The following is a 21,036-nucleotide window of genomic DNA, read 5'->3' as shown; positions in this document are numbered from 1 at the left end:
ATAAAGAGGACAAAATCATCTTTTCACTTCTATTCATTGAATTAAAGGGGAAAAAGATACTTTTAATTCAGTTTAATTCAGTAAAACAAAATCACTGCAAAAAATCCTATTGTAATCAAGTGTTTTGTCTTGTTTTCCATTTCAAAAATATCAAAAAATCCTTAAAACAAGATATATTTACCTGATACACAACATATAAGATATATAGACTTGCTTTCAGAGAATGTATCTTGAAGTGTATTTTGTATATAGGTGTACATTTTCACTTGTTTATTCTTCTGTCATTGCAGTAAAGTCAAAATAGAATTATATTCCAGATATATTCACAGAAAGCAAGTCTAAATATCTTCTATGATGCTTCAGGTAAATGTATCTTGCTTTAAAGATGTTTAGATATTCATATTGGAAAGTGTATATTATGGTGAAGTCTACCCTTTCACCTTTTTGTTCACTTCGATCCATCTTTAACTCTCAAAAAACAAACTGTCTCTTCTTAATAGAGCTGCATATCACTGATTTTCTTCATGATAAGATACACACTGCAACGTATATGCATTACGATGGCAAGCCATCATGTTATAATATAACTGCAGCAAGTGTGAGCAAGGGATGAGCATGAGAGGTGAGTGTGCAGTTTCAATCTCTCCCCTTAGATTGGGTCACTTCATGCGACTCATAGAAGAAGCACTGACAGCACACAGAAATGCCAGTTCTGGAGTTTGTACTTATTTACATGACCTGCTTCCTTATTATTTGAACTTAAATACAGGATGCATTAAAGATATAACTCCGGGGTGTTTCCTTTAAAGTTCAGGAAAAAGTTTCCGTTAATGTTCTAACATGCAAGTTTTGCTTATGCGGGAAGGAATTTCACTGTATTTCACAATGGGAGTGCTTGTGTATTTAGTTAAGTTTTTTTTTAATTTATATTACCTCATATTTTGCGATCTGTCTGGAGAGTTTGGAGTGCGTCTGGATTGCGAGCTGTGTTTTCTCTCCTCAATCAGGCGCGCGCTGCAGTGCTCATCTCACGCGTCATCATTAGTTTCATATCTGATCTCATGTTACGTTAAATTAGATCAAACGACTATTTGACAACAAACATTTTTGTCGACTTTTTTTATTGTCGACGTTGTCGTTAAAGTCGACTAAACGTTTCAGCCCTATTCAGAATACATTTTTCTCTCACCTGTCTCCAGGTCCAAGAAAATAAACCCTACATTTTAGGATCATTAGGATTTTGTGTATCGTGTGACATTATTAGTTTGTATGGTATTTATACATCAATAGAATTTTTTGTACTGCTGATTTAAAAAAAAACAAATGTTTTACTGTAATTATGTAACTGTAATACATACAAAACAGTAATGCTTAAATTTAATGAAACTAAAGTCATAATGCAAACAAAATTTTAATGGGTAATGTAAATTCCTCTCCCTGTTACTCAACATTACAACAACATGATTCCTAGCAAAGCAATTCAGCCAGCAGCACACAAATCCCAAATTTATGGAGAAGTGAAATTACATATAGGGTCCTTCCTGTTTCCTGTCAAAACCAGAGGGGCAGCACGCAAACAAATGTGACTATTTGGACGTTCCACAAAGAAGAACAGAAAGTCCACAACCTCATGAAACTCATATCCATTAAGTTTACATAGCAGCATATACACCATAGCAACAATGTAATGTAGTAAATGTTCCTTGTGTTTTTCCTCATTTGGATAAAATCATCTGCAAGAATATCTTCTGTAAATGTAATATAATCTTTGGGGAGATGCGACTAGTCAGGGATTCTTAAGAATGATGCAACACAGGGCATGACGATGCCTTAATGTAAAACTTTGCCAATGAGATTAGAAAGGCAATCCGGAACTATCAAAGTCGCTCATGCGGAAATAGTGTGGAACAACAAGATAAATATGGTCATCAGTGTCACTGTACTATATACATATACTGTATGTACATAACTGTATGCACACATTGATACACATATTATTTACATATAAACTATCAGTATTTTTGTGCTTGTTTCCAAGTGTGTATTTGATGTGTGTATTTAATGATATTATTAAATGTATTGTAGCTATAACTGTCAAGTTGTATTAAATACAAAACATGTATTTGTGCCCTAAACTGTGCCAATGATGGTCTCTTTGTCTATAGGGCACATTTGAAATCCCAGCATGCCCCCTGATAGCATTTCCCTATCTTTCTGCTCATCATCTCTGACCAGGGCCGGTTCTAGACATTTGGAGGCCCTAGGCAAAATGTATGTTGGAGGCCCCCCGCCATGCCCTCCTCCCCTCCACCTTTCAGAATTCACGAGTTCACACTTACATCAAATTAAATAGAGTAAAGATTATGCGTATTTGGCATGCTGTCCAGGGGAGGGCTCCAGGCTCTGAATTTTGGCCAGATTTACACAGTATTACATTGGATTGCATTGTATTTTGGATTGTGTGGTTTACATCCAATAAGAGATTATTAAAAATCAAAGTGAGGAGATGGGGGTGGTGGAGGGATGCTGATAAACTGTCAATGAACAGAGATAAGTCTGCAGTATACCTCTTATCTTGTTGATTATCTGAATGTGCTCCTCCCGAACTTTGTTAATAAAACATCATTTAATAAAAAAGACTTGAAAACAAATATGATTCCTAAACATTTTATTTATACAAAACCTGTTATCAGTATTTTTTATATTTTTACTAATATTAATTATATTAATATAACTTTATTAATGTAACTTTAATTAAGGTAAACAAAAAAAAAAATCATCTGAAAAGTCATATTTTTTTTTGCAGTAATTTGTTCAGTAATTTATGTATGGTAACACACTAACCCACTATTTGGGATAATGAACAGTTTTGTTTTTGATAGACTAAATAGTCATATTAGGCATTTATTGTAGAGAAATACCTTATGATACACAAATCAGCTGCTAGTGGAAGTGAAAAGACAAGTTAATTTCGTCAACTGTAATTGTATGTTTATTCATATGCTTAAGATTGCATACTTATTTTCAATAAATATTGCAACAGTATTTATGATTGGAAAACGAAAAAAATGAAGTCTATTATGGTCTATAGTCTATTATGATAGACTAGAGCAGTTAATGTAGGCTAAACATCTGCGTTTTAGAAGATATACAGACTGTTTTAAAACATAATAAACAATGCTTTAGTATAGTGCGTTTGCTCTTTGACTGATAAACTTTAATTTTTCTGTAGTATTTTGCGAGTCAGCTCCTGACTAGGGCTGGAAATCGATTCTAAAACAATCGATTCCTTCATTCAGAGGCGTTAGGAATCAAGATTCTATTCCACAGGTTGTAATCGATTCCATCGAGGAGAATCGACTCCTTTGTAAGATTCAGTTCAACAGTTAATCATGAATTCGCCTCTAGCTCTCCAACAGTGACTGGAAGTCCAATTCATTTCCGCGAATCAGACTCTTTCGGACGGTTCATTTAGAACGTATTTCTTTTTTCTAACAAAAGTCTGCATTACGTACGCTCGGATTCAAAGTGTCAGAAGCGAATTCAGTCCATCAACGGTGCTCGCACTCTTTTGAACTGGAAATAACCGTCAAATGATCTATCTCAAAATGACGCTGATCGTTAGAATCAGTTTAATTTTTACAATACATTACAATCACTCAAAAATAGATGATACCTGAATCACGAGCTGCACTTTCTTTGCGTGCCTGCTTAGCCTTACGCTTAGCAGCCCCTGAAGGATGAGTTCGTTTCGGCGCCATCAGATAAATTTGCAGAAAAGTTGGATTTTATTCATCTACAATCTCTTCATTCATAAATTCGGAGGTTGGGAGTGACTCGCATGTAAACGGTGATATTAATTGGTTTAACTACAGGTGAATGACAATTGTTATATCCAATGGACAAACAGCATAGTATTTTGCTGCTCTTGATTGGTGGATAAGCATGTGTATGTTTTGGAGGCCCCGCCTCCAAGGCCGAGGCCCTAGGCAACTGCCTAGTTCAGCCTATAGGTAGCGCCGGCCCTGTCTCTGACTGACAAAACACTGATTACTACAGCTATCAGCGAGGACTCATAAACACCCTGCAAGCTTGACACATCTGATAATGACACAGCATAAATAAAGTTTAATGATGGCACAAATCGTAGAAATCAAACGTGTATTTTCATCCTTCCATGCTGAATGGATTTATGCTATGTAGTCCCACAGAACCAAGGGTAATAGCACTGCACTACCCGTTGATATTCTTGACTAGATCTCAATTTGCATACAACACATGGGAGCCATTTAGTTTTCCATTGCCAAGCCAGGAATTTGAGGTAAAAAAAAAAGGTAACAGTTGCCTTGCCAGATAAAACCCTGCATTGTATTGGCACAACACCAGTATCACTTCTAAAATAGTTTTTCATTGTGTTTGTTCACTGTAAAAAATGTAAACCTACTTAAATTTAAAACTTAAGTTCATATTTAAGTCAAAGGTGTGTAAAAATATACAACCTGCAATAATATGTTTATTGCACTTTCTAACCACTTTGAATTACGTATTGATGAAGAAATAAAGTTAAAACTCTGAAAACGCATTAAATTCAGTAGAAATTTAAAAGTGTACATTAAAATGCACAGAAAAATGAGGAGTATGTACTTACATTCATGTTGTTCATATGGTGGGTAATTCAACCTCACAGCGATCAAGATGAAGAAGATAAATAGAGGCCACACAATCTCTGTCAACAGCTGGAGCTGCACGAGGCAAACACATGAAGTCAAAAACAGTCAAACGTTTTCTTTCGAGTGCAAACACTGGTGTTCATCGCCGGCTCGCTCACTAACAGATCTTTCAAGGAAAAGCTTTCAGACTCTAATGTGCCTTCATGTCTAAAATAAGGGCTTCTGGTGTGCACTGACATCAAGGGCGAGTTTTTATTAACAACATTATTAATACATGACAGAGGATCGATCAGACCCTCCAGATATAGGATGAGAGTAGAGAGTATCCACTGGGAGAAACTGGTCACCAAGGCATGTCTAAGTAGAGCTAATGGATAATGGAAGGGTCTTGACCACTATGTCTCCAGTCAGTTAGCACATTTGGGAGGGATGCTTATTTATTTTTACCAATAAAACAATAAATGTATCAGTGATTTACTGTTTCAAATAACAAAAACTATAGAAACGTCTATCATTGCAGGGTCTTTTCACACTGTAAAATGTTCGTTCAATTAACCTAGGAAATGTGCTTTATGTGGTGACATCAGGAGAAGAGTACAAGTCAAAATATACAATATTTGACTACATGGGATTACTCCAAATAAAATACATTTGAAGGGCCAAATCAGAAATAGTGCCTAAACCCATAAATGCCAAATACTATAACATACCGCGGATCTTCAGCAACCCGACATGTACTTTATTTATGATCACAAATGGATCTACAAAATGCCCAGATAGTGTTACATTTTCAAAGCATTTTCAAGACAATTAGAAACCAATAGAATAGAATATATTCTGATGTTTTAATTTTCATTTCAAAGAGATGATGCAACAAATATAAAACGGGATTCATTACTTCCAAACTGAAATGTCATGAGACGCCACAGGCTGTAAAACACATATTGAGCTACACATGTTTTATTTTCAGGCACTTATTGAGTCTAAATAGTAGTAGTAGTAGTAGTAGTCCTTTATTGTCACATAGTCACAAGTACCAGTGAAATTGGCCATCGACCTGTCCTAGATGCAGAACGTACATCATTTCAGCAGTACACCCAAATGACGATATCCATATCAAACTGTTCACGTGTTACACTTGCTATAGTTTACTTCCACGTTGTTTCTTCGTCAATTAGTAATGCCAAATGTAAATGAAGTCAATCACTCAAACAACAGCGCCACCTTGAGTAAGAAATAGCATGAATAATACAGATTGTATTGTGCATGGACTATTGATTATTCACCATTGCCACAGAAAATCATTGTGATATATTGGTCATTTGTATGAATATAGTATTCATTATTATTGAAATAAACAAAGAAATCAAATCTATATCCTGTGATATTAAACTTATATCCCCCCCAATTCTTTTTTACACTATTCTTGAGGAATACTAAAGTAGCATTTAATAGTTACAGTTTTTAGAGCAATATACAGATTTCCTAAGATTGAAGTGCACTATTTTGCTATTCTACATGCAATCTTTAGATTTAGAGTCGGCAGATATAGAGATAGACATCGCTCGTGCTGTTTGGAGAGCAATAAATGTGATTACTTTAAGCAGATCTCAGAGGACCATGATAGAGAAGCATAATGTTTACCTACGGCAATGAAATTATGTTATAATGACCTAATTGGCCGGTTCCTTTCACATGTAAACAGCCCAAAATTACGAGACTATTTTCAGAGCCAAACATGATTAAAAATGATTTAATCAGCAGTGACATAATATTAACATAGAATAAATAAAGCCAATAAAGATCTGCCACATACATTCGAATGAATCTCAACTACACTATAAAAAGTAGCAACATGCAACTTGCCCTTAGGAGCTATTTCTACTTGATCTAACCCTAAAAATGTGTTTTGTTGGTGTAACCTCATGTATTCAGTTTGATTAAGGGATGTTAAATAATATTTTTTCGACTTGAATAAAGCCAGTTAATTTAGATGTTACCATCTGAAACACATTATAAGGTTGACATTTTATTTGTAGGGTTAGGGTTAGGTTTAGGGTTAGGTATGTTACAAAAACTACTACTTTAGTTAACTGTATTAGTAAAACACAATGTGCAACACATTATCCAAATGTCTGTATAACAATAATTACTGAATCAGATGCAATTGTTCAGATTTCTGAGAATAAAAGTGCCATAATTTACTATCTCTAAAATACACAGAAAACCAGAAAGATTGATGATGTCCTTACCGTTTGTCTCCTTCTGTAGGTGAAGTTCTTCCACAGCAGCAGACCCAGCTGAGTGGAGACAGACATCTTCACTCGGGTCCCTCTTCACTCTCAGCTCTCAACTGCAATGACGCACCGAGGACATGCAGATTGTAAATGGCATTCAGCAGCGACCAACAAAGCAGCTCAAAAGTCCAGGACAATGTGCAGCCTCCTATCTGACTCTCTGCTGTTCTCTTACTCACGTCTCCTGACCCACTTTAGGGAAGGCTAACCTGTGCTTTCCCAGAATTCCAGGAATCATCAAGCAAGGAATTTCTCAGGCCACTAGGGTCTCTGGGGTTAGCAGATTTGCTCTAATGGCTCTGTCTGATCAAAGAGATTAGTTTACAGTAAAATGCACAGGTTTGCTGGAAGACAATCCTTGCTCTATGCTAACAACACTATTCAAATGCAAAAAGGGTTCACACATCCATGAGTGGTCATCTTCTAACGCTCTGTTCTCAGTGTTTATATCCTAAAGATTATGCAGTGATTTAAGCTGGCCAGGAACAGAAATGATCAGGTTTGAGTCTCTTGCAGGCAAATCATAAAAGAGATCTCTTCCATATCTCAATTATTTCTCCTAAACAGCAGATTACACATAGATCTGATGGATACAGTTGCTCACGTGTCCTGTTTCTAAGATGTTTATTCAGTGAAAAAGACCCCAGTAATCTCACACGTCTCAAACTTTGCTCAGATTTGCCAAGACACTAAAGTCTGCAATTGAAAGAACTGATCTCAAAATGAACTACAAAGAGACCTTAGGAGAAACATCTAACACAATATGAAAATAAATGAAACAAAGCTAAGAACTCTATTAAGTCTCCTGTGTTTTGAAAGAGAAACCACTGAGCAATGAAAAGGGTCCTCTGGGTAGTCAATCTTTGAGGAGAAATATGTAATTGAAGTTGATATCAAGTGGGTTATAAGTGCCTATATTTTACGTCAAATGCAGTCCAATGAAACATAATGATATAGCCTGAAACTAGTGGAAGCGCTAACTGAGAACAGCCTTCTCCACAAGCTTCTTAGAACTGTCTGTACCTTTGACAAAACAAACTGCTATGTATTTTATATACAAGCCTATTAATGATTCCTTTTGTGTTATTACCTATAGTACAAAATGGTTTCCCATTAAATTTAGCTCAGATCCCATTGAACAGCTTGAGGCTATTTGTTACTGAGATATTGTCATTCAGTGTGTTCACTTGACTCTATCAATTGCCAAATGCTTTTTTTTAAATGCAATTTAAAATGTGCATTTATATTTTATTTTAATATACTTTAGTAAATTATAGTTTTAATGCTACATTTAATTACATTTTAAACATGACTTATATACATGATTTATTAATGTACAATTTTATTGTTAAATATAGCCTAATTACATTTTTAAGCATGTATTAAATAAACAAATTGAAATGTGTCCATTTGTTTGTCCATTTATAACTTTTGGCGTTTGTTCTCTACTAAGTTTTTAAATAAACGAAGCATAAATGTACTTTACCCAAACAAACTTTTTAATCCCTTTAAAACAGTCTGTGACGCACACGCTCTCACAGTCGCTGAAGGGGCATCTGAAGGGTCTAGAGTGGTTTTATGGCGCATCCGCTCTGCGCGAGCGCAGGGTTACTGTCGGTCACGAGCATGTATTTTACGGTGTGAACACGTGAGAGCCCAAAAAACACTTAACAACAAACATATGCGGGCAACTGAATGCCATGAAAACAACTGTCTGATAAAGCATGTCTTAAAAAAATCATCATCATCAACAACAACATAAAAAAAAATTATATACATTTTTTTTTTACTTTCAATGCTCACAAAACTAGGATTTGTAGCCAATATTGTTTGTTTTAAAAGCACTATTATTTATAATTCAGAGCATGCAGATGATGACAAGGTACTTATTATACTCACATTAAACCTGGGGAGTCTTAAAGGGATAGTTCACACTAAAATGTTAATTCTCTCATCATTTTCTCACCTTCATGCCACCCCAGACGTGTATAGCTTTCTTTATTATGCTGAACACAAATGAAGGTTTTTGAAGAATATTTCAGCTCTGCTAGTCCTCACAATGCAAGTGAATGGTGACCAGATCTGTGAAGCTCCAAAAAGCACATAAAAGCAGCATACTGGTAATCCATAAAACTCCAGTGGTTTGATCCATGTCTTCAGAAGCGTTATGATAGATGTTCGTTAAAAAAAACTTTTTTTTTACTGTACATTCTTCCCTGCCTGCACAAATAATGCAAATCGCCAAAAACAAAAGAAGAAGAATGTGAAACTGAAAGTAGACATTACAGTAAAAAGTGATTTAAATGTTGATCTGTTTCTCACCCACGCATCATATAGCTTTTGAGGACATGGATTAAACCACTCTTCTTAGAGCTTCAAAGTTTTGGTAACCATTCACTTGCATTGAAATATTCTCCTAAAAATCTCTAGATTTTAAAAATGTGTCTTCAGAAGAAGAAATAAAGTCATACACATCTGAGATATCATGAGGGGTGAGTAAATGATGAGAGAATTTTAATTTTGGGGTAAACTATCCCTTTAAAAGCCAGCAATCCATCAAATATAGCAAATCAGAAAACTTGGCACATACCCATTATCTTTTACACTTCAGTTGCATCTATTTCTTTGGATAGTATTGTTAGAATGAGTTTCCAAAAGACCATCCCTGGCAATGTAAATAAAAGGAAAACTAAAAAGAAATATAAAAAAATACAAAAAAAAAAACCCAGAAATGAGACATCTTCACAGAGTATACAAAAACGTATTAAAAAGTCAACTAGGACAGCTGGTGCAATTTCATTAAAAAGACAAAAGGAGGGTATATTAGGGTGTTATATTTTTGCTTTAGCTATACTTCAGTAATCTGTGCTGATGGGAAATGGTGCACAAATGCAAACATGAGTATTGGACCAGTAATGGGAACAGAAGCAAAAGTAGGAGAGCATATTGAATGTTCCACTAAAATGTGAGGGATAAAGTTGGGTTGTGAACCATAGTGATGACCCTTGTGTTTATAGTGCTAAGTACCAATAAAAACGAACATGCTGACATTGTCTCAGATACAAAATAATAGAATAACAGAATAAAGAATGCAGGATTTTTCTTCAGGATTTAGCTGGGGAACTGTGCAATCTGTGAATAATGTTTTCAAAGAGAAAAGGCTTCAGAACATTACTAATGCCATTTAAATATAATTATTACTTTAATAATATCCAGGGTCTGAATTAAAATGTTACATTTTCTCTTTTTGGGTCAATGACATGACACTATTGTTTTCCCTTTTTCCCACTTGAGCCCCGGCCGCCCAAAATGTCTGTGCGTGTCTCTGGTGTAACACACATGCAGGTCACCATTGTGTTGTTATTTGACCAAAAAAAATAAATACAAAAAAAAATAATAACAATAATAATACTAATAAACTAAATTAAACAGAGGACATCTTGGTCCTTGTAACTCTTTGCAGTTGTTTTTTCAGACCACCAATCCAAATACAAAAATATAAAAAAAATAGTTTGAAACTTTCATTATTTCTTTTTTCCTTTAGGCTACTTATACGAATAAGTCCTCTCCTTGGTCCGTGTACCTTTGTGTCAATTATTTTTTCTATTTTAACCCAAAAATGAAAAATGTGGTTTCTTCTTTATTGGTTTTAATGCAGATGAATAGAATTAGCAGATACAAAATGATTTTCAGTTGGCCATTTAATTTTCTATTTAAAAATGAATAAAGACAAAGGTGGAAATGGCTCAATTTGTATTTTATGTTCATTGTTTAAAAAAATTGACTGTGTCGGCAGCGCAATTCATTAGCAAACTTGCACTTATGGAGATAGGGTGACCAGACGTCCCAATAACAGTGACAATCTTGATTTTACATGCCGCATGGTTGTTGGCAGATAGTTCCAAGCTTCTTGCCTCAGTCTCAATTGCTTCTGTCTCTTTATGTAATCTCAGACTGACATGATGTTCAGTGGGGGGGATTTGTGGGGGCAATGCCATCTGTTGCAGGGCTCCCTGTTCTCCTATTCTATTCTTTTCTATTTGCAAAAGTAATGTTTGTGAGTCTAACGTTTATATTTCCCATTGGCACACTAAAAATGAAGATATAAATAACCATCTTAAGACAAATGCTTTTGTGAAACATATTATGTGCCTAAGACTTTTGCACAGTACTGTATATATTACATTTTTAAATTAATTATTAAGTGTATATTGACATGTATTCATGGTGCAAGGAAAGTATTTTAATACCTTTTATTTGATGGTTACACAACATTACATTTTTTAAATCATGAATAAACTGCAACTAATGTTTATCAAAAATGTATGAAACCAACATGGACACAAAGATTACATTTCTACAAATTTGACAAAAACTAGATTTTTTGATCTTTTTTTTTCCCCCACACTTCGAACAACCTTGTTTGTCAATAACAAACGCAAATGCCACAAATATTCTTCCAGTTTATTATTGCCCAAGAAAAAGTGCAGAATAAACAACATAATGCTTTCTTAATTTGAATAACCTTTCTTTGTTTAAATCAAAATCATACATATTTGTTTATTTGCAAATTTGATGAAAAAGAAATTCCCAGATAGTGTAGGCTTCATAATCCTTAATATATTGATATTGATCGAGGCGTAAAATGATGTAGGCCTACTTATTATGTTTGCTAGTATTACAGAAATCAATGAACTGAAAGGTCTGTTTACAGCATCTGTTGTGTGTGAGCTCTCTCTAGTGGACAAATGCACCAAAGCGCAGTCAATTCTCACAATAAAATATCTTATGTTGTTTACTGTAATCTAGTGGATTCCCTCTCTCTCTCCATCTCTCTCTCTCTTTCTTTTTTCCTCTATCTCTCTGTGACACGCGCAAAAACACACAATAACTCAGTATGCTCACTCTCTCTCCTTGGTACTTCAGAGAACAATAGAACAATGCATCTGTTCTGTGCTGCAGGCTGGCATCACTGAGCTGTTGCTCGACCCTTCACAGGGCGCTGGCATGCTGCACACCACGAGACTGTCAACATCAAGCTCCTATCGGCCGAGGTCCCTGGATGAAGGTGCGAATATGATATTTATGAGCTTTAAATGAATGATGAGTTTAGCTCAGCCAAAGTAGGCTAAGAAAGATTAAACTTTTAAGAATAAATAGAGCCTATGAAAAGAACATGAAGACTTTCCTGGTAAAGTTTTTCTAGATAAATCTCGGACATCTAGCGTTCGACTATATAGGGAGGATATAGTTTTAGCTGTTTTCAGTTTCTTCATCCTTTTCTCAGAAATATCCAGGTAAAATGTATAAAGTGTTTGGGTGGAGATACAGCGCATGTATAACTACGTTTTGCAATAAAGTATGCAGTGTGTAAAGTGACGTCATCGCACTGACGCACGGCGATGATGATAATTATGACCTCATGACGGACTGACATTTGCGCTCTTGTGCTCATAGTGGTCTAAATAGTGATCTTTTACTGCCTTTATTTATATACTTGAGATGTAATGAAATGCCAAAAGTGATTAAAAGGAATTTAACAGGAAGTTATGCACCCTTTTCTGAAGTGGTTGTTTTGAAAAAGCATTGTTGTTACTCTCAAAAGTATTTGCACAAATGTTGCCATATAACCCCTTTATCTACTCTATATCATTATAACAGCATAGGTGTCATCACCACCTTTACATTTTTTTAATTTTAATAAAAAAAAAAAAAAAATCCTTACGTTATTATTTATTTTCACTCAAAATATGTTTCTACATTACGGAAGCCCTGAACAGCAAGGTGAAAAAGAAATGGTGAAAAACAAATTTGTGTCAGCCTTAAATGTTTTTTTTTCTCTCTTCAAAATATTTTTTTGAGAGAAAGAGAAAGCATTAAAAGCTAAATATTACATGTTTACTGATAGTGGCACCTGGTGGCCAAGGTTGGTACCGCATTCCTTTTTTTGAAGAGAGAAAAACATTTTTGAAGAGAGAACATTTTTTTTTTATATATATATAGAGAGTTTTTGTTTCCCACCATGCGGTTCAGGGCTTCCGTACTCCATCGATATTCAATACCAATACGTGTATTTTTTCAATCTTTCTGCCACTAGAATAAACTACATTTTCCTTTAGGGGTGCCTTTAGCCCAGGGGTGTAGCAGTCATTTTAAAAGTGTGGGGGGGTTACTTTTGAAATGTATTCCACTACAGATTACAGAATACAAGCTGTAAAATGTCATTTGTAACGTATTCTGTTAGATTACTCAAGGTCAGTAACATATTCTAAATACTTTGGATTACTTCTTCAGCACTAGTAGATGTTTTCAATTGTTTTGACTATAAAAACTCTGTAAGTACAGTGAGACAAAATACACATGCTAAAAATACATTCTCTGAAAAACATAAATATCTTATGCAGTGTTGTTTCTAAAACAAGATCTATGGATTTTTAGATATATTTATAGGATAACAATAAAAAAAATATTGAGATTATGATTTTTGCTCTAATATCAAAGATCTTACTAGAAAAAAGAAATTATGATCTAACATTAATTTTCTTGATAAAAAATACTATCGTGTCTTGTAACAAGTGCATGTAAAATGGATAGAAATAGCATTTAAGCTTAACGTAAATCTGACAATTTACACAAGGTTTATTTCTATTTTTTTTGCTCCAAACTTACTTCAAACTCACTTTAAACTTCCTTCTCTGTCTGCTCATATGAATGTAACACATCTTAAGAAAGTGTTTCACCGCTGTTCAAATGCACTTTGATCGCATCTTTTAAATGTATAAATGTTTTCCATCTGAAAGGATTAAATATTAAATGAAACAAATGGTAATAAAATGCAAAGTAATTTCTTCAGTAATCAAAAAAATTTTGGAATGTAACTGTATTCAAAATACGAGTTATTACATTGTAACTATAGTGGAATACGAATACAGTTACTTATATGTTGTATTTTAAATAAGTAATCCTGTTACATGGATTCTGTTGCTCCCCAACACTTAATATATTACAGTATATATTAATATGTATGATATAAATATTATTTAAATGTATATACATATGATTTACTTTTAATATTTGTAGTATTTTAAAGATTCAAGTATTGCAAAATATTTGCAGAATTTTGCAAAATTAGCTGTAAAAATAAAGGGCATCTTGTGGAGCACTTGCTTCTCTTTCACACGTGACAATAAAAGACTGAGCACAAGTCCTGAATAAATGATTTAATCAGTTACAATAATGACAATTGTGCATGTGCACAATTCATCTTTTTTACTCTGTGCTTGTGCATTGTGGGATTTAAATTTAAGTGGCTTGAGTGTTTTTTTTTTTGTTCCTCCCTTTTTTCTCCCCAATTTGGCATGTCCAATTCCCAATGCACTCTAAGTCCTCGTGGTGGCGTAGTGACTCACCTCAATCCGGGTGGCGGAGGACGAATCTCAGTCGCCTCCACATCTGAGACGTCAACCCGCACATCTTATCACGTGGCTTGTTGAGCGCACTACCGCTGAGACAAAGTGCATGTGGAGGCTTCACACCATTCACAGCGGCATCCACGCACAACTTACCACACAAACCACCGAGAGCGAACCGCATTATAATAACCACGAGGAGGTTAACCTGTGTGACTGAACCCTCTTTAGCAACCAGGCCAATCTGTTTGCTTAGGAGACCTGGCTGGAGTCAGGCTTGAGTGTTTTGACAAAGTTCAGCAAGATTTGGTCCGATCCATTAAATTAAATTGGCAAAAAGAACCGATCAAACAATTACCTAAAAAATTACATTTTCAAAGAGTGCAGGGGACGTAATTGCTTTAGCCACATTGTACCCTTGTATTTTCACTTTTTGACCCCATTGAATCCTATATGCGTTTATGTTGGGGCCAAATTCAGATAAAGTTTATTCTAGAAAATGCTGAAATTACAAATTACTTACTTAACAAGTTTCCCCAAAGTAAGCAATTCATGTCAGCTACAACAGTTATTTTTACTACAACATAATAAAATAAATATTCTGAAAGCTCACACTGTTTAATTGAGATGATCCCATAGGTGCACTTGGTAATATTTGTTTACGATGTGCTGACACCTATAGCGGTGTAAATGCAGCATCACCCAAAAACAGAAGTTTGCAGTTGTAAAATTACAATCAGCTACAGTATGATTCATTTATTTATAAACAATTTATTTCCCATCATAGACATTTGATTAGGCTTACAGCAATTAAAGTAATATTCAGTGTTCAGTACAAGTCAAGCTCAATTGACAGCATTTGTGGTATAATTTTGGTTACCACAAAAATGTATTGAGACTCGTCCCTCCTTTTCTTTAAAAAAAAAAAAGCAACAATCAAGGTTACAGTGAGGCACTAACAATGAAATTGAGTGGGGGACAATCAGAGGGGTTACCAGGATATCATGTTTGGGGGGGCAACATAAACAATTGAAAAAATCGGCGCAAAATTAAACTATACTACACACAATCTGTTTTAGTGCATATCTTTTTCTAAGCCAGGAACCCAGAGATAGGCACAGGGCCCCTATTAGACTATAGGGCTTAAACTGTTTTTTTGTTGTGTCAGACCTCACTCATCTGGTAGCGATGGAAAAATATGCACAAAACAATCCACTTTTAAATTGTAATTTATCATCAGATGCAGAGGCGTTTCCAGCATTGAAGGACATGCGGAGCTTAGCCCAGACCATTTTATTTTCACACTAGCAACCACTTCTCTGTAGTCCAAAGCTGGTGAGAGGGTATTCTTTGAGTTTTGTTCTGGCTGGGCCTGTTTCTACAGTTCCTAAATCTTCCACTCTAGTACTATCCTCAACATCCTGTCTCCTCCCTGAATCATCTGTGATGCAAAAGAACAGATACAGCACATAACTTATTGCAAATCAGCTTCAAACAACTAATTCATCAAGTGCTACATATGTCAAATTGCAGATCAATACCATTGAAGAAAATGTATTGGGAAGAGCAGATCAGTGGGACTGCCCTTAGATCTATCATGATTCTTGAATTTTCATGTACATTACCATAAAGTCATCACATTAGAGTTATATTATAGTGAGTAAAGTGAGGTAAAAAAATATTGAATATAAATAATTTATATTTTTTGACATAAATAGCCAAAATGATGTATAAGATCCTAAGTTAAAGCAATACATGAATGACTTTAGTCTAAGTTCATTGACACACCATGGCATCGAACTGTATATAATTCTCATCATCTCTATGAGAATAATTCATCTGTCAAAATCCTTTCATTAGGATCATTGGGATAATCAATGTTTAACTTATAACTTTCTCTAAAGTAAAGTGACTGATTCATTGTTACCAGTTTCCATGCCTGATTCTGGCACAGCTGCTGCTGCTGGCTCCTCAGTCATCTTTGCTACACTCTACAAAACCATTTAATCAAATCAAAGTGTATATTTCCTACAAACTAATATCACAAAACAAGTCACACATACATTTTATGTTAATGCTTATTGGTTATCCTTAGCGAAAACAACACCTGATAAACAAGAAATGTACGCTAAAAACGGGACTCGAACCGCGATCTCCGGTATAAAAGGCGACTGCGGTAACTCGGAGCTACCATGCTGCGTCAATAAAACTAAGGAGGTTAGAGGTAACAACAATTCATGAGGTTTAGCCTAATGTGGGTGAAAGCTAGCTAGATGATGATCTTAAGACTTTAAGGACAAAAACAAATGTGAATTATTGTACAATGTTTGTACAAATGATTTTTTAGCTGTAAAAGTTGACTATACCTTCAATTTAATAGTCGTTTTAGGTTTGTTAACATGACATCATTATTGGCTATAACTTTACACAGAAAAGGTTAGAGTGATTTTATCACTAAAATCATGTTAACACGCATATAGTTTATGTCTTGTGGTACTTCTGAAACAGTGAGTATTTTAACATTTACCTATTGGCCCCATTCACTTAAATTATAAGTGCGTCACTTTAACCCAGATTTTTTGCTTTTATTTGAAAGAAAAGGAGAGAAGGAGGGACGTCAAAATAGATTTTTGTGATTGAGTCAATATGATGCTACAAATGCTGTCGACTGAGCTAAACTTGTTTTGAACGTTGAATATTCCTTTAAATATAGTCTTGGACAGGGTGGATTATAACATTTTAACTTCAGCCTTTCCTAGAAGGACGAATAGTGGTCAGCGGCTTCAGTCAGCAGCACAAGGCTTTAAACTTCCCGGGTTCCTCCAGTGTCCCAACATTCCCCTCCCCATCCAGCTCGCTCAGTGAGTGGACGGCTGCGGTTCTTTTCCGGCTACACCTGCTCAAACCACCAGGAAGTGCTGGGATATAAATCCTAAAGTAATAATCCCTTTACCTGGAGCGAGAGGATAAAACAAACATTATTATGCAGTGTATCCGGGGAAAGCCCTCCGTTTAGCTTCATGTGATCGATTCGTTGTCTCAGTGTGTGACACTCGATTAATGCGGGGTCAAAAATTCACCGTCAACTCCCTGCAAGTTGGGGTTATTGTTTTCCTGCGGTGAACGTTTAGTTTAGTTTTTTTTTTTTTTTTTTTTTTTTTTTTTTTGGTAACCTTCCTCCGGCAATGGGATGCTGTGGAAACACAGAGGTAAGAGAGGATGTGATACGTTGAATTGAAGTTCGCGCGAATGCGTCGATACATTGTTTGGGATGTTTATTACATTGTTTGAGCTCGCTGTGATATATTGTTGGACGGCTGATTGCTTTGATGGGCCAGTGTCACATGCAGTACATGTAATCCTATTATTATGTTCTATTGCGCTCGCTCAAAACGATGCATGCATTTTACCCGACCGATTACATGATGCTTTTGTCTTTGCAAATAACTGCAAAACCAGATCTCTGATTTTTGTATTTAAGAGGACAAAACAAGAATGGAAACCGCTGGAGGACCGGAGCTTCACAGATCTTCCATGGTTTCTGTTATTCACATTGTTCTGTGTAGGAATGGTAAGTCAACAATGGCCATTATTCCTAATTTATAGCCAATACTTCATTCCTAAATGCATGTTCTGAATGTACGCCTGGTCACACTGTTCATTATAGTGTCAGTGTTACTGTGTATTTACTTATGCAAGGGCTGATTTATTCTGATATATTACATGCACTTAAATATATTGTGGAACTGCTTGCAACCGCACATTACATAAACGTGTAGTATGTAGGGGAGACTGGGGCTAGTTGTCACATTTATGCTCCATTTATTATTTTACATAGAATCTTTCTTTTTGAAAGTCAATTTCTGCGTAGCCATATACATTTATCAATGGGCTACAAAAAGCTTTTTAATTTTTTTTTTTTACAGATATTTCCCAGTAAAAAAGCTGCAGTTCATTGAACACTCATTGAACTTTTGTGACAAACTAGCCCTGGTCTCCCCTTTAACATGGACTCTAAAATATAACATGCTGCTTTACTAATTCATTCAGCACTGATTTCAGGATAATGCCGGACTACCGATCATATATTTGCAGTTGAAGTCAGAAGTTGACATACATTAGTCATTCAAACTCATTTTTTAACCACTCCACAGATGTAACATTAACAAACTATAGTTTTGGCAAGTCATTTAGGACATCTACTTTGTGCATGGCACGAGTAATTTTTCTAACAATTGTTTACAGACAGATTGTTTTACTTTTAATCGACTATATCACAATTCCAGTGGGGCAGAAGTTTACATGCACTAAGTTACCTGTGCCTTTAAGCAGCTTGGAAAACCTTGAGAAGATTAACAATTTTTCTTCTGATAGGAGGTGTACTGAATTGGAAGTGTACCTTTTGGATGTATTTTAAGGTCTAACTTCAAACTCAGTACCTCTTTGCTTAACATCAATTGAAAATCAAAAGAATTCAGCCAAGAACTCAGAAAAAAAATTGTGGACCTCCACAAGTCTGGTTCATCTTTGGGAGCAATTTTCAAATGCCTGAAGGAACCACGTTCATCTGTACAAACAATAGTACGCAAGTATAAACACCATGGGACCACGCAGCCATCATAACGCGCCGAAAGGAGCCGTATTCTGTCTACTAGAGATGAATGTAGTTTGGTGCGAAAATGCATCCAAAACCATAATAAAAAAAGCCAGACTATATTTTGCAAGTGCACATGGGGACAAAGATCTTATTTTTTGGAGAAATGTCCTCTGGTCTGATGTAACAAAAATTGGCAGTTTTGGAGCAGTGGCTTCCATCCAGCAGCCTTTCAGGTTATGTCAATATAGGAATTGTTTTACTGTGGATATAGATACTTGTCTACCCGTTTCCTCCAGCATCTTCACAAGGTCCTTTGCTGTTGTTCTGGGATTGATTTGCACTTTTTGCACCAAACTACATTCATCTCTAGGAGACAGAATGTGTCCAGTCCTGAGTAGTATGATGCCTGCGTGGTCCCATGGTGTTTATACTTACATACTATTGTTTGTACAGATGAACATGGTACATTCAGGATTCATACATTTTCCCATGATGTCAAGCAAAGAGGCCCTGAGTTTGAAGGTAGGCCTTAAAATACAGCTACAGGTACACCTCCAATTCAGTACTCTTTCTATCAGAAGCCAATTGTCTAAAGGCTTGACATAATTTGTTGCTTAAGGCACAGTTAACTTTTGCGTATGTAAAGTTTTGATCCACTTGAATTGTGATAGTCGTAGGGCTAGGCGATATAATATAAAGTGTCAATCGACAGAGATTTTGCTATATCGCGAAATGAAAATGTCCATGTGCGCAGCGTGACCGTATCTGTCACTTCACGTGAAACTGAAACCAGGCTTGAGCAGAGAATGAATTCACCAGTTATTTACGTGCACTGATTTAATGCCAGATTCACTAAAGGAATTCTGCAGATCAGGCAATGTCGCAAATGTGCCCACAAACTCTAAGCTGATTCTTTGCTGTTCTGATTTTGCGGGCCGGGTCTGAGCACTCTATAGCAGTGAATGCAGAAGTCCACCGTGATCTGACTGACACATGCTGCCGGGACAGCTCCACTGTGATTCAGACACATGGATCATCTTTTTATCATGCAGAGGTGCGCTTGATTACACCGCACATCTATACGTCTCCATTATTTGATAAAGTTTTGCTGATGTGATCAAAAGAAAAGTTAAGAAAATGAAGAGGAGCTTGTTATTAATACATGCGCGACATCTGGTTCACAAAACCTGACACTGATTAGAAAAATTGTATATGCAAACTGTTACGTGACTATAATCACTTGTAGTAATACGAACAATCTGTTTTAACTCTTTAAAATAATGCATGCTAAAGAATGTTATCAAGGCCAAAAGATGCGCTTCGCATTAATTCCGTCGTTTTAATTTAATAATTTTTTGCAAGAAATGCTTCTAAATGCATTTAAAATTAATTTTCTGCAAGACAATTTTCGTTTTCTTTTTTTTTTTTTTTTTAACTAAAAATATGTAATATTTTGTTACTTTGCTTTGAAAGGATCTTCAATTTCTTGAGGAAAGTCAACAACATATCAGAATGAAATTAGTGATTAATAAATTAGTTTTAATGACTTCAACCTAAGCGTATGTAAACTTCTGACTTCAACTGTAAATATATATTATTTTTAGGGCTGTCGATTTAACACGTTAATTCAGTGCGATTCATTTTACAAGAAATAACACGTTAAAATAATTAAGATTTTTGAGAAATGTAAGCTTGTAGTACCACCTGTTTACTCCAGAGGGCAGTAAGTGAAATTTCAGCTGTATGAGCAACACACAGTTATACAGTGAAGAAACAAACATTCAGCAGACACACAACACAGACATGCATTACGTTCTTGCGTTCAAAACACTTGAAGGAGCGCAAATGCGAACTAAGGGATCTCAAGATGTGTTTAAAGATTGAGTATTAAACTATATTTAACTTGACACAGTGACCTAAACATTTTATGTTTATGATGCAACGCACACGAGATGCTACACAAGCATGTCTGACGCAGGGGTACATTGACGGGTCCTTAAACAAGCCCTCATAATAAATCTCCAACTGATTGACAAATTCACTTGTGTAATGGATTGCTGTGA

At 35.5% G+C, this 21,036-nt stretch overlaps 2 protein-coding genes across 3 annotated transcripts in view; one reads left to right on the top strand and one right to left on the bottom strand.

Annotated features, from left to right (window-relative positions):
• LOC127663478 (phospholipid-transporting ATPase ABCA1-like) overlaps positions 1-7,125 on the bottom strand; it is a 45,273-nt gene extending 38,148 nt beyond the window's left edge. The window contains exons 1-2 of the mRNA XM_052155078.1: positions 6,923-7,125; positions 4,649-4,742 (exon numbers count right to left, since the gene is read on the bottom strand). Coding sequence (XP_052011038.1) covers positions 4,649-4,742; positions 6,923-6,988 — 160 coding nt within the window. The 5' untranslated portion in view covers positions 6,989-7,125. The remainder of the gene's footprint in view (positions 1-4,648; positions 4,743-6,922) is intronic.
• A 4,853-nt stretch (positions 7,126-11,978) lies between these two features.
• The window catches only part of LOC127617068 (choline transporter-like protein 1), a 53,561-nt gene continuing 44,503 nt past the window's right edge, over positions 11,979-21,036 (top strand). Inside the window, exons 1-2 of one of the 2 annotated variants that reach the window (XM_052088944.1) lie at positions 11,979-12,035; positions 17,858-17,947. In XM_052088944.1, the coding sequence (XP_051944904.1) occupies positions 12,030-12,035; positions 17,858-17,947 (96 nt within the window). In that variant the 5' untranslated portion in view covers positions 11,979-12,029. Of the gene's footprint in view, positions 12,036-17,508; positions 17,586-17,857; positions 17,948-21,036 lie in introns of those variants that run through there. The other variant, XM_052088943.1, reaches the window with a different exon arrangement.

Source organism: Xyrauchen texanus, chromosome 23 (genome assembly GCF_025860055.1).
Source record: "Xyrauchen texanus isolate HMW12.3.18 chromosome 23, RBS_HiC_50CHRs, whole genome shotgun sequence".
In the NCBI taxonomy this organism is placed as follows: Eukaryota; Metazoa; Chordata; class Actinopteri; order Cypriniformes; family Catostomidae; genus Xyrauchen; species Xyrauchen texanus.
This window is presented reverse-complemented; position numbering and strand designations above follow the sequence as displayed.